The 14,382-nt window shown below is 32.2% G+C and overlaps 1 protein-coding gene across 2 annotated transcripts; it reads right to left on the minus strand.

Moving 5' to 3' along the window:
- Positions 1 to 6,913: 6,913 nt before the first annotated feature.
- On the minus strand, positions 6,914 to 8,847 carry LOC113859143 (expansin-A6). 2 transcript variants are annotated; one of them, XM_027491960.1, is made up of 4 exons: positions 8,648 to 8,844; positions 8,228 to 8,546; positions 7,469 to 7,642; positions 6,951 to 7,378 (listed from the first exon to the last, which is right to left on the minus strand). In XM_027491960.1, the coding sequence occupies exons 1-4, from the start codon at positions 8,793 to 8,795 to the stop codon at positions 7,333 to 7,335; spliced, it is 687 nt and encodes a 228-aa protein (XP_027347761.1). In that variant the 5' UTR covers positions 8,796 to 8,844; the 3' UTR covers positions 6,951 to 7,332. The 2 variants fall into 2 exon arrangements, with proteins under 2 accessions (XP_027347760.1, XP_027347761.1); XM_027491959.1 differs by having other exon boundaries at positions 6,914 to 7,642; positions 8,648 to 8,847.
- Positions 8,848 to 14,382: the final 5,535 nt, after the last annotated feature.

The raw sequence follows: 14,382 nt of genomic DNA on the forward strand, positions 1-14,382 counted from the left end.
TCCTAGATTGGATTAGAAGTATTAGGGTCAATTTTAAAAACATTAAAACTTAAGCAACATTCTACTTGCCAGAAAAATATTTGTTATATAATTCAAGAGGAAGGTCTAGTATACAGAAACCCAAGTACTCAGTTTCCTAAAGGAGTGGTCTTTAGGCCTGAATAGAGGTCTCCAGTGGTGGGACCATTCTTAGTCCTCAGTATTATAAAATTTTACTAAAAAATATTCATTGTTCAGATCTAAAGAATTTTCCAAGGGACTTTTTGCCCCCTAATTTTTTATTTAAGTAATTTGAAACTTACTTATTTACCTAGTAGTTTAAACAATCAAAAAATTTCTAAGTGGGGCATTAAGGTTAGAACAAAGAATTTGGTCCCAAAATCAAGATCAAATTAAGTTTGCAAACACTTACCCGCACACACATAATTTATCAACAGAAATCAACAAATTGGCAAATCAGATAAATGACCATAAACCTAAGAAACTGATATCCTGCACGATTGTAGCACATGACAAAGCAAAATTACAATTTGCTGCACTGTACCTGAAAATCCATTTCTTCATGGAGGTATGCCAAACCACGAGCTGCATCCTGAGCAATTTTTAACCTCGTAGCCCAGGAAAGAAGTGTTGATGGTACCCGAGCCAAAAGATGATCTTCCAAGCTCTTATTAGGCATAAGCTCATACACCAAAAGCCTTTGAATCCCTCTTTCATCATCTTCAGCACAATAACCCACTAACCTCACCAGATTCGGATGCTTGATCACACCCAGCAAATTCACTTCATTAATCCACTCCTTATGCCCCTGAAAACTAGAAATGCAACACAAACATAAAAACACACCTTTAACCACCCACCAAACCCAAAAGTTAAAAAAATCGATTTTTTTCATTTCCCATATTTAAAAAATGATATATCACTTGAAAAGGAAAGAAAAAGCATGCCTGGTGGCCATTACGATTCAACTGTTTGATAGCAACGTCCATTTGAGGTGGTTGAATGATGACTGAGATTAAGAACCCCTCTGTAGACACAACCAAACCCTCCCTCACCGATCAATAGCGTTCTGCTGAAGCCACGTGTAGCGGTTTTGAGTTCGGAGAAGGAAAAGATTCGAAGGGTTGTTGGCACGGCGCTGAGAGAGGAAGTCATGGAATCCGAGGGTGTCGGACAAATCCGTTGACTGAGAGTCAAGTGAGACCTCCGCGTGTCCATGAGGCTGAGGGAGCGTGCCCATGACACCTCGAACCCCTCGAACTCGATGCTCCCCCTTCTTCTTCTTCTCCTTTACCCTCTCCATTCGAGAAATGAAAGCACTTCATTTGCAGCACTTCAATGGAACCAGAGAGAAGGGTTGTTACTGTAGTTAGAATTCAGAACCAACGGAACCACACGGGAATTCGCATTGTTTCCACTCCCATGTTTAATGGTTCAGACTTGGAACAAAGAGGAGGAAGAATAATAATAATTAAATAATATAAGGTGATCTTGAAAATACGGGGACTATGATTTTTCCTATGCTAGATGACGAAGTATTGAATAAACTAAGATCTTACAAGATCCCAATTAAGTCATGGACAATTTTTTATAAAATATTTTATTATAATATAATTACTACTTTTATAATAAAATTGTTTATTTTAATCTTTTTAAGTAACGTCATTTATGAGATATTGTAATATAATCATACTTTTATAAAAAGATTAATTTATACTTTAATAAAATATTTTATTGGAGCTACGTTTAAATTGTAAAAAAATAAAACACTTAATTAGACAAGGATTTTTTTCTTTCATTTTCTTTTTGTGATTTTTTATTTTGTTTTGCGTCACGTAATTTAAACAGGATATTGTATAAAAACAGGATAATATGACAAAAAAAATTGTAGAGTTATGCACGTTGTTAGATAGTGAAAAACTATACGAATACAGTGTGTAATTGGTAAGAATAAATTAGTTTAATTTTAACATGTTGTTTATTATAATTTTATATATTATTAATTAATAAAAGTGTACGAAAAATATAAAATATAAAGATGATGTTTTTATTATATAATAATATATAATTAAATGGTAGTGCAATCAATATATTTAGATTAGGTTTATAATTTATTTATAAAGTAGGAGGTGGAGGAGGCGAGGCTATTGGCTTTGTAGATAGCGAAAGAAAATGAACTGACAACTACAAAAGCAAGAAAATGATCATTGTTTGTTTTCCTCTGTTTCCTTGTGGACTAAGTAGGAATCAAAGTCTGTACTGTTATTCTACTACGAATATACTCTATTTATCTTTTAAGATTCTAAATATTAGTTATTTTAATATTTATTTATTTTAAGTTATTGAAAAAAAAAAAAAGACATTCTTATTATCTTACTTTATAAGGCTAGTGAAGTAAGTCTAATATGATTAACAGTCTTCTCATAGGTGATCAATTTTTATATACTTTTTATTTTAGTGTTTATATATAACATTTCTTTTTGTCTATATGTGATTATTTTTTGTATTCTTATACATAACTAGACACAATGTAGAGGCAAAGAAAAACACAACGCAATAAAAAAATATACAAAAAAGGCACATTATAAGTCTAAACAAATTTATCATAGATTTCAGTTATAAAATAAAAAAGTAAAATTAAATAGTAGACTTTCGCTGCTCTATTTGATTAAAAAAAATCCATAAAAAGAAAAAAAATGTAAAAAGTAATTATGAAAAAATGTAAACTGATCCACAGCAATTCCTGGTTATTTTTTCTATTTTATAATTAGTATTATGATAAATTTGTGTTAATTTTTGCGGTTCGAATTATATGCAGTTATTTTTCAATGTACGATTTGGAAATAAAAAGAGAAGATCATAAGAAGTCTTCAAAAAATCTATGAAGAAAAATTTTGTTTACATGTTAAGTTTATTTGGGCTTTTTTTTATATGAAAAAAAAGTAAAATTACTAACATATAATTTTTTAAAAAATTAAAAAATATGAGAAATTCTCAAAAATTGTTAGTGACAAATTTTGACTAATTAGCAATTTTTTTATACTTTTTTTAATTTTTTTTAATTTTTAAAAAAATTATCTTTGAGATGTTTTAATTTTTAATTTTTTAATATTATTTTGAATAATTATAGTTAACGATTTTAATATTTTATAATTTATATTTTTTCAGTCTCTACACTTAATTAAATATCGATATTGACAATTTTCAAATTCATATTTCAATAATTTTCTAAAAAATGACATATTTTAATATTTTTTAAATTATATATACAATCTATTTATTTATATATCTACTTATTATCATGTTAAAAATATAAAAAAAATTCAATAAATTTTTATTTCACTATTTTCTTCTCAATAAAAAAAATACAATCATTTCCTCTTTTTCAGAAATTAATTTATTTTTCCGAATGTTTTCTAGAACATGATGACTCCAATTTTAGAAAGATTGGTAGAGGATACTTGTTAAAAATAAAATTTAAACACAATTTTTAATACTATTTCTAATTAAAAATAATATAAAAATTCACTTTAATTTTTTTTAAAAAAACTTAAAAATTTCCACTTAGATTTAGTCGTGCTTGGTATTGGTGAGGATTGTGGTGGCTGCTATTGATGGGCAAGGGTGATGGGGGTGACCGTCTAGCGGCGGGATTGAATCCAATAAATAGCATCATCACCGGACACCGCCGTGGGCCCACGGCGTAGCTTAAATAAGTGATTCTGCAAACATTTGCTCTTATTGACGCAGTCCCAGTTCCATTTTAGAGTAAGTCTTATCAAACGGATATCATTCAACATCTCTTGTTTTATTTTTAACCCTTTAATATGGTAATTTTAGTACTTTTACTAATGATAATTTTTTATTATTCTTTTAAAAATAGCGTGTGATAAAAACAAGACTTTTAATCACCTATTTGCCACAATAAAAGAGAAATAGAAGAGATGTATTGACTTTTGAAATTACTTAATTAAGTGAGTGGTCAAAATGGGAGACTAATTTTTTTAGAAAATAAAATATTCAATTCACAATAAGCCGCCATGCGAAATTACATTTGGGATACAAGTCCGAAAAGTGTTCTCTCCTGAATTAATTTTTTTATTTGAGCACAATTGGCACAAAGAAGTTAAAAAAAAAGAAACTAAGTTGCCCTTATCAGTCGTGACATTAAGTTATAGACATTCTCTTCATTTATTATTATATTTATTTGGACAACTATATGTAATGATTTTTCCTTAAATTTTCAATTCAGCGTTTAATTTCGTTTCTTCATGTGTGGAAACAAGCTCATATTTTAAACCAAATAATAATAACAACAGCGTAACTATGCCTTGTCATTACCACCAGTGACGCCATTATAATGTGTTCATAACTTAAACTTGAAGTGTACTTCTGCTTCCACATGAATTCTACTTATTAATGTCACTTCAGACATGACATAGTGATAACTACGCGTGCAAGGAGCAAGGTGTCTGTCTGGTGTTTTTTCTCAAATAAAATTTCTACGTTCATATAAATTGTGTTTGTTATCTGAAATGTTTCATATTTATATAAATACAAATTCTTAGTTTTCAATAATTTTTGTTGTTCGGTATACTCCTCTTTGCTTTAGATTTTCTTGTACTCGAAAAGTCCCTTCTTCACTGTTTATCACTGTTTGTGATATTATTTTTGGTCGAGAGACATACAGACAAAAAGGGCCGGAGGCCCACACAAGAAAAGTCCAGAGATAAGTAAGTGTATGTTTGTTTCTCATCTATATGTATTTTTCTTACCACTGTATGGGCTTGGGCAGCGCATTCCTTGTTTGGGTCCAATTTTATTTGAACTGTTGGGCTGTGTTTTCACCAAAATCAAGCCTCTCATAATCTACAATGACGGATTCAAATCCAACTGCCACCAAACAGACCTGAAAACATTGTTGCTCAGATCCACTTTATGGGTCGTCCAAGGTTGGTGTTGGGCTGTGAATACTATAAGGATGTGTGTCACGATAATACTTAAAGTTATTATTTAAATCAATTTTTTACACTTTCTATATAGGTAATACTTGTTTTAAATTTTGTTTTTATACTATTTTTTTAATTTAGTTTCAAAACATTTAATTACCTTTTTTTACGTGCTAACTCCAATTCGGTAACAATAACTGGTAATTAAATCAGACTAGAAGCACATGTTTAGATACACGTTATGATTTTATATAGTTACATTTTTTTTATTGTAAAGTGATTTTAAATAATAAGGTTTGATTACTTTTAACTAAAATTGATTTGAGTTGACATGAAGAAAATATAAACTACGTTGAATTAAAAAAATATATTAAATTTTTATTATAAACTTCAAGAAATAAAATTTTAAACAAAAATTACATCATTTTAATTGAAATTTAAAACAAAATTAAATTTATTCTTACTGAAATTTAAAACAAATCCACCAAAACACACATGAAAAGGAACTAATTTTTTCCCATAAAAGGAAATAGATAGAAGCGCGTAAAAATTGTCTTGTATAGGCATGGAAATACACACTGCATCAGCGCGATGGTGATAGCCATTGTAATGAGTTATGAGTGTAACAATAAAGGCACAGTTGGAAATCCTAGGGCCTACGTTAAATTTGCCTATGCCAATTGTTTCTTAGGCATGCTTTTCTGTTAAATAATGATAACGACAATTACACGCCCCGTTTAATATGAAACTGTTTTAAATATTCAATCTGTATATTGTTTTTAAATTATAAAAATAGTATTACTTTCTTTTTATGCTTTAAAAGATTTATATAAAATGATAGAAGTAAAAAAAAATATTTTTATAATTGTTTAAAAAAATCTTAAAATGAAAACATATTAAGTTTTAAAACTATTAATCAAAACATATAAATTGGGAATGAAATATGTAATATAATTAGTTTTATCATAAATATTTGAAGCTTTTCTTTCTGTATTATAAAAAAACACAACCTTTCTGTTTCTGACTCATTTCCAGGAGAAAGAATTTGATGCAGTGGCACTGAATCTAGCTTTGGAGTCCAGCCATGGGTATCCAAGGCCTTGCTTTCTTTGTTTTTACCTTTTAGAGGGTAAGTAGGTATCCAAAGTTAATTTGGTGCATCCAATATCCTTTGAACAAAGTAAAGAGGTTGATGGCAGCAGTTGTAGGGCAACACAACTTACTCCTTTCGTCTTCACGTACGTGGCTGTTGGCTACCATTAACAATCAACCCCACCCATGTGCATCTTTTTTTTAAGCACAAATGCTATGATGTGACGTATTTATTGGAATCGTGAGATCACAGCATCTATTTGGTTTTGGATGAAGGAAATCCAACAATTTTTCCATTCAGGAGAAGCCAATGCAAGAACGATTGCAAATTAATTATAGTATTATTTGTTCTTGTTTATTTTGTGAAATCAGATAATATGAATAATGGTGAAAAATAGAGCAAGCGACGCTGAAGAAGAATACTTCATGAGTACAATGCAAAAAAGTAAGTAATAAAGAAGCTAAAACGAAATTGTCAGCCTCAAAATTCTAACACTGGTCATTATCATTACTAATGGGCAGACGAGCACATGCGTTCTTTCATTGAAATTCATGTCCACTATCTTCACCCCGAACTTATAATTTTCCCACTTATCTTCATTTTAAGAAGCCTTTCCTTTTTCAGATCATAAATGCCAATTTGCTCCGCTTCCCTTTTAGTCAAATAAAGTGACCACTTGAATTTAAGCCTAGCAGCTTCACTTCAAACCTTTCATTTATTATTCGTCAAGAAGTTGTTGTGATTGTTAACTTAGTCAATTATCGTTTGACAAATGCTAGTTTGTGTAAAGTTTTTTTGTATGATGTTAAACATTAGTACAAGTTTATGAACCCGGGCATTTAAGTGAAGAAGAAAGCGTTTCCAAATTGATAGAGGAAATTGTAAATTATATATATAACACCATGGTTCTATAAAAATAAAAATACAACTTAGCTGCGGGCTACCATTTTGATTTAGCCACTTCAGCGTTCCCTACACTTTCATCCTTTTAGGATTAGGCTCAACCTTTCCCTTCTCCCTTCCTGTTACAACTTTGGTCTACCATACAAACTAAAATTATAACCTCACGCACACACCCCCATTACATATTATCAAACTCACCAATTAGAAAGAAAAAACCAATCACTAGTCACAATTAAAAAGTTGTCACTCACTCACTATCTTCACCATGTCAAGATGACCGACCCATCTAAATGAAAAGAAAGATTTTTTAAATTAAATATATCTATATATATAAGCATGTCATTGATGTTGATGACATGAGTGATGATGATTATTGATGGAGGAGTCTCACACTCGGAAATTCTTTCCGGTGAAAGTTTGACCGAATTGCCAATTGGATGGAGCAATGTTCCAAGACGTGGAAGTGCGGCGGTCACTGCCCGTGACGCGGAAGGACAGGGCTTGCCCCACCAAAACCGCGTTTGACTGCCAGTTCTGACCCCAGTTCCGGCTCATCGGCATCCACCCGGTTCGAGTGCCCTTCACGTACGAGCGCACGATATCCCCTGCACCGGCCACGTTGCTAATCAGCACCAGGTTGAAGTAACGGAATCCGTTGATTGTGAACCTTAATCCTCCTCGCTTTCTGCATGGCACCCTGCGTAAATATCAACACACATCGTCACTATTTTTGACCTTTTACTTAAAGTAAGCTATCTAACTCACACAGTGAAGATACTTTACAAAAACACTTAATTCTCAGTTCTAAATTAAGATATATATTTTTCTCTAAAACATGGTTGAGTAGAGTCGAGACAATAAAACAATAATACCACATAAAGTGACTAAAGTTAAAAATGAATCCAGAAGGACCACAACAACACTATTATGGGGAAACGATGAAAACAACAAGTCCTGTCACACGATGGTCCTAAAATAATTAGGGATTTCGGGGAAAGAAACCCCAAATTTCTGACAAAATAGAGTTTTAGAGAACCCTACCCCACCTCCACCTCTCATTCAAACGCATCCCATGCCGTATAATGTAGAAAGCAAAATGTTACATAACAAAATCAGCATCACTTTGACTCAAATAAACCATACGAAAACGAACCACCTAGGGAATTGTTAGGGTCAAATTAGTACCTTTCTTTCTTTTCCTTACACATTTTCGTGCCTAGTAAATTTAACTATTAAACCCAAAAGTAATAAAAGTAGGAAATGGAAAGAAAGGTTGACCCACCGGCGATAGGCAACAGGGACGATGCCGGCACGATATTCGGCAATTTTAAGGAACATGGGCATGGCTAGGTCGAAGTGAGGACGAGGAGGGTTACACCAACCGCCATTGTCGTTTGGAAGAGCATAGTTAGGAGGGCAAAAGTTAGTTGCAGTAATGAAAATGGAAGGACTTCCAGAGTGACACCACTGCTTGTCGTTTGCACACTTCAACTCAAAACACGCACCGCAGCTAAATCCATTGTTGAAAAGCGCTGTGCTCAATGCCGCAGTGTTAACTCCGTACCCTTGGCTGTACAGATTCCCATACCCACACGCTCCCCCTGAAACATAGTATAAGGAATGTGGTTGGTTACTTTAGCCACATTGTGAGTATTAAGCGCTAAAATGTAAGAGAAAAGAAGCGGGTTGGTGAGTAACAGACCCATGGTGCCGGAAGCATCGGATCCTCCGTAGAAGGTAGCGTGAGCACTTTCCCAGGCACCGCCAGAGTAAACCCCTGGAATTCGAGCTTCAACTATGCATGTCAAAGAGATAATGAAGGCAATGCAGAGCACGCTGGTCATAGCCATTGCTTCCTTTTTCTTTCCCTCAACACTCTCAGAGGTTGGAGAGAGAGATTCAGAGATGAGAGGCGATTGGGCAGTGGGAGAGGGTAGAGTACTTATGGAGCAGAGCAAGAGCTAGCGACAGCTTGCACTGCAGGGGCATTTTTTGGAATTTTTTTAACTTTTCTATCATTATTAAATGCTACCTTTTTGTCATTTTGAAAAGCAAATATATACCACTTTTTTTTTGTGCACTACACTGAACCAATTACAATATATTATATATCAATTTTTATATATTTAAAATATGCAATAAAAAATATATAATAATTTTAATAAAAAAATCATACATTTATTTTTATTAATACAATAATGTATAATTGAATGGCAATATGAAAAAATTGCATTATATATATAAAAATAATAATTATATAATAAATATATGGGTGTGCACCAAATGCGTGTGTATTGGTATTACTAATATCTAGCTACACTATTCTGGATCACGTAGAGATCACCTTCCAATTGTATTCAGACATACTCGATTACGTGTGGGCTCCACTTTCCACAGAACCTCACTTCCAGTGGATTGCTCGGAGATTAACACACACGCTCTCAACAAGCGAGTGCCACCTAACAATATCCTTTTTCTAATTTTGTTATTTTTTTAATAGGAATTTTTTGTTATTTATTTTTCCTGTTTGGCACACATTGCCAATAAAATATTGTGAAGGTGCAAGAATCTGAAATGGGATACGGAGTAGGTGATTGTTAAATAGGAAAAGGAAAGAAAATAGAAAGCGGGAAATAAATGAGGCAAAAATTGAGAGGAAAGAAAATTGAAGGAAGATGGACAAAAGCGCCCCTGGAATCTGGTGCACATGAGGATGGGGTTACGTGAGATCGTAAAGCAAATCCAAGGGTTATAAGTGGGAAAAGGCACAGACTCCTTGGTGCTGTGAGTGTGGTAGAGCGTACATAGTTAGTACAAAAAAGCGTGACTTAGAAAAGCTAAAGAAAAAAATTTTGAAGGGTTACTTAAAAGTTAAAACGACCTAAGAAAGACAGAGAGGGTGGAGTATTAAGGCGTGATGAGCGGGTATGCGTAATAACTAATAAGAAGAGGAATGGTGGGGTCAGCAAGATTTTATTATACGGAGTAAGTGGCTCGTGAGTGAGGGGTAAGGACTAATAACGGTTTTCATTTTACATTAAAACCAGATTTTGGAAAACTGGGATAAGAATGGGAGTGGATGATGAGAGTGTAGTCTGAAGGGAAATGCTACCCAGCTGACTCTATGAAGAAAACGACAGAAGGAGATTGAGAATCCAACGTGTGGGTCGGGTCCTCCTTTCCAGACCCCGTAATCATCGGTCCTTAGACCCCGGTCCCAATTTCCTTTAACTGTAATGTGGGTCATGCTATCCATCCCCATTCTCTCACTTTTTCTTTCTCTCGAGCCGCACCCCCCAAAACTACTATACTCCAATTAAGCTTCTTATCTTCAACTTCTCATTCAAACCAACTCTTTCACTCTTGTTACCACCAATTTGTAATTTACTCCTCTCTCCCATTTACTTGTTTAACTTTACTTGCTCAGGGTATTATTCCTTCCCACTCAACTGCTTTTTAATATGTAAAAGTATTTACATTATTGTGTTTGTAAAGAAATGAATTGGAGTTTGAGTTTGGAAAAGTGAGTTAGCTTCATTGGATGCTTCAAATATACCAAAAGATGGTTGAAAAAGAGCAGTTTCCTGTTTGTCTTCTTCGTATTGTTATCGTTTATCATTTGAGTTCGCGAACCTTCACATTTTTGTCAAAATATGCCAAACAGGTCATAGGGAAAGGAGAAAAATTTTGGATTCTCAGGCCAAACGAGTAAATAAGAAGTAAAGCTCAAGTTAAACTGAAAAGATTCAGTTTGTCTTGGGGTTGGTGGAAATCGCATTCCGAACATGCTGCTGTCATTTCTCTGTGTGCCGCTGCACAAGTAGTAAACTATACACACGATGAAGACTATCCTTAGCTTAATTAATAAACAAAATATTAATCTTAATTTTTAAACTTGACTTAAAATAATTATTAATAATTGAAATTTTTTATAAAATATATTTAATACATTTTTATTACTTAAATATTTAAAATTAACTTTAAGAGTTAAAATTAAAAAACTAATTATATGACGAAGAAATTAATTCTCTCAGTCAGAACGAGAAAACAAACGTAAAAATTGTTATAGAAACTAGGAAAAGCCGAGGGAAATAAAAATTATTTGATAAGATGTTTGATGTTTTTATGGGGGACATAAAGAGCATGAAAAGAGCCATTGACAGACAATCTTCTAACACTAACGAAGTTAATTATGTATTCATAAAATTATAATTCAAGTAAACAATTATGTTGTCATAAAACAAGGGGAAACAATTTCTTTATAATTAGACCCGGAGCCACGTATTGCCATACTTTATACAGTGTGACACCATATTGTCCATAATCTAAGTCTAGTCCCATGCTAAAAGAAGACAACAATTAATTGTCGAACCTAGCAATAAGCTTACTTTATTAGTCGTCAATTACGGTATTTCCGTTGATAAAAGTTATTACTGTTGTTGAGGGATGACAAGGGCCTTGTGGGTTTATGCATATCACACTTGGATTGCATTGTTATCGTTTCAATTGGGACACAATGAATTGCTAGGGTGTAACCTAACATTGGGGAGCATCACGCATGCACAGGCTAAATTCAAATTGTGTTTAATGCAACCTAGCATTATCAGGATATGTCATGTGGAAATATGATTATGTAGGAACTGAAGGTGAAAAATAAAGGAGAGATTGCGTGATGTGCACTGGAACGGTGGGGTGACTTTGGTGATGGGGTTGTCACATCTTCCTAGCTTTCTCCCTCCAAAGCCACCCCAGTGCATGTGCTTCCCACACAAGAAGAAGACACCAAACAAATGTGATACGCATGGGCCAATAATGTCACTCCACGTAACATGTAATTTTTCAAATCTCTGTGGCTATTCGATTTGGTGCATGCGGACTCAACATTCTGCATTGCTAATCAACTTTTTTTTTCCTTTTATAATCTATGATTCGTCTACAAAAAATTGTTTCTCTAACGTTAAATTTAATATAATAAGCTTATAAATATTTTTTCCCTTGGAAAGAATGAAATAAGTGTGACGTAGTTAATGTTATAATGTGATCATAACATACATGATTTTGTAAATACTATTTGATTAAGAGATGCAAAGGAAACGAAAAAACTTAAATGAAAAAAAAAAAGAGGAGGAATTTTAATTCACTTCCTTTTCTTCGTTTATTTTGTAAAGTTTTGAATCAAATATAAAGAAAACTACATATAAAAAAATCATTCTCTTCTTATTCCTCGGAACTAAACACCATTTTCAATAAAAGCTAAAACTTTTGTGCTAAAAAGGTTAATTAAACTTTATTAAGTGATGAACCTCAATTGTGATATTTAGTTATTAGATTGATTAAATTATATGTATATAGAATACACTTTATAATTCAAATTATTATTACATAAATATTTAATATATTTTACAATGTTAAAACACAAATAAATAATACAGACCAATACATTATAGTCATACGTTTAATATACAAGTAAAAAATTACAAAACTTTACAATATGTTATTATAAACTGCAGGTTTGAAATTTATAATATATATAATTATATTAAAGTAGCCAAAAATGTTTATCAAATTCATGTTCTCCTTTGTTATTAAATATTTTGAATTTTATTCTATTTTATGCCATTTAATTACGTTGCTAGTTTCTTTTACGTTAAATTGATTGTGTTTTTCTTTCATTATAAGTAAAACACTATTGTTTTAAAGTGTTTCTTTTTAATGCATGATGCAATTGGTTTTTTCCTTTTTTTGCAAAGTCAATCCGTTTAAATCACTATGAATTAAGTCAGATTGATTCTTAAAACATGTGTATCGACATGTTATTCAAATTGTTAAGTTTGATATGAGTGTAACAATTAAGATAAAATATAAAAAAACTTTGCATATAATTTCTTTTTATTTTAATGTCCATCAGAGTATAGATGTGTGTGATCCTAATTTGATGAGGTCAAATGTCATAAAATTGAATACAAGTGTTTTATAGAAAAAACAATATTATATCGATACGATTAAATAAGATGCAAATACAAAAAGCTTGTGTATTTATAATAAGAAATGAAGCTAGTAAAAATTAAGGGGTGTGCATGAAAGTTACACTAACTGAATAATCAACATAACATGAATATTATCTACCTTTAAAATTTAAATGGGTGATTCAATTATAGCAGCTTAATTAATTTTATAGTTAATATTGTCCCCTCACAAATTAGGGCCGGGATAGTGGAATCAACCACAACCAACTTGACCCTAACGAGGACAACAAGGAACATGGTAATGTAAGCAATGATCTTGATAAAATTGATTTCAGTATTGAAAACAATGGCTACAATTGTCAAGAACAAGCGTTTTAGAAAGAGAGAAATACAAAGTCAATTGAAGAACCCCAAAGCTAAAGTTTTTATAGTAGCATTATTGATCAACACTTTTGCATCATTGCTTCCTTCTAGCGCAACCATCTTTCCATATCTGGTGATGGTATAATCAGACACAATAATGTGTGTTATTGTTTCTTGCTGTGCACCTATTGGAGACACATCTTCATCCTAGCTCCATTATTGCTTCTTGCATTTGTTTCTTCTCTATAATATTTTTCTCATGAAAGTTGAGGCTTTTTCTATTCACGGGATGATTAGAGAGCATTGATGCTATATATCAATTATTAATGTGTGATGCAAGTAACCTCAACTTAATAGGACTAAACATCATTCAATTTAAAATAAAGTAGAAGTGTTCTACAGAAGTAGATTGATATAACTGAATAAGACGCAAGCACAAAGACCTCATCGTGTATTTATAACAATATAGGAAGTCCCTAGGAGAAACATCTGCATGGAAGTTAATTACATTAATTGAATAGCTAACATAACAAAACATAACTATTCAATAACTTCTATATGGATGGTTTAGTTGCAAGTTGTAATACTTAACTAATTCTATAACTTGTTTTAATGTACATGAGATGTTTTGTAAGATTAACGTAAATTGTTATTATAATATTTTTAATATAACATATTAAAATGAATTATTTTTATTTTATTTTAATAAATTATATCATTAAATTTATGGTATAATTTATTATTAATATATATCTAAAAGGAATTTAAGATTAAATTTGATTGGCGGGTAGGATGCATTCATGAGTAGTTTGAATAAAGCTAGAGTTGAAAAGCACACAAAGTACCCTCGCGGGAAAGGAACTACTGAAGCCCGGGTCATTGACTGACAAAGACCAAACTTAACTAATTTGGCGGTTTATTAGGTAGGTATTATGGAAGACTTTGAATGGAGTATATATTTTTAATATTTGAGAAGGAGGATAAGGGCACATTTAGTGCCATCTATTTGTGCTTGATTGTTGGGGGCATTTGGGTATGGAGCATGCTTTTGATTAATCTGGTCAAAGACGACCAGAAGCATTCTTCTAAATGGGCTGGACTCTTGCGT

This window comes from Abrus precatorius, unplaced genomic scaffold (assembly GCF_003935025.1).
Source record: "Abrus precatorius isolate BTA unplaced genomic scaffold, Abrus_2018 Scaffold2, whole genome shotgun sequence".
Lineage (NCBI taxonomy): Eukaryota > Viridiplantae > Streptophyta > Magnoliopsida > Fabales > Fabaceae > Abrus > Abrus precatorius.

Coding starts and splice junctions, on each gene's coding strand:
- LOC113859143 (XM_027491959.1), bottom strand. CDS start 8,795: ATGGCTATGACCAGCGTGCTCTGCATTGCCTTCATTATCTCTTTGACA. Junction 8,547..8,647: donor CGATGCTTCCGGCACCATGG/GTCTGTTACTCA, acceptor ACTATGTTTCAG/GGGGAGCGTGTGGGTATGGG. Junction 7,643..8,227: donor GTCCCTGTTGCCTATCGCCG/GTGGGTCAACCT, acceptor ATATTTACGCAG/GGTGCCATGCAGAAAGCGAG.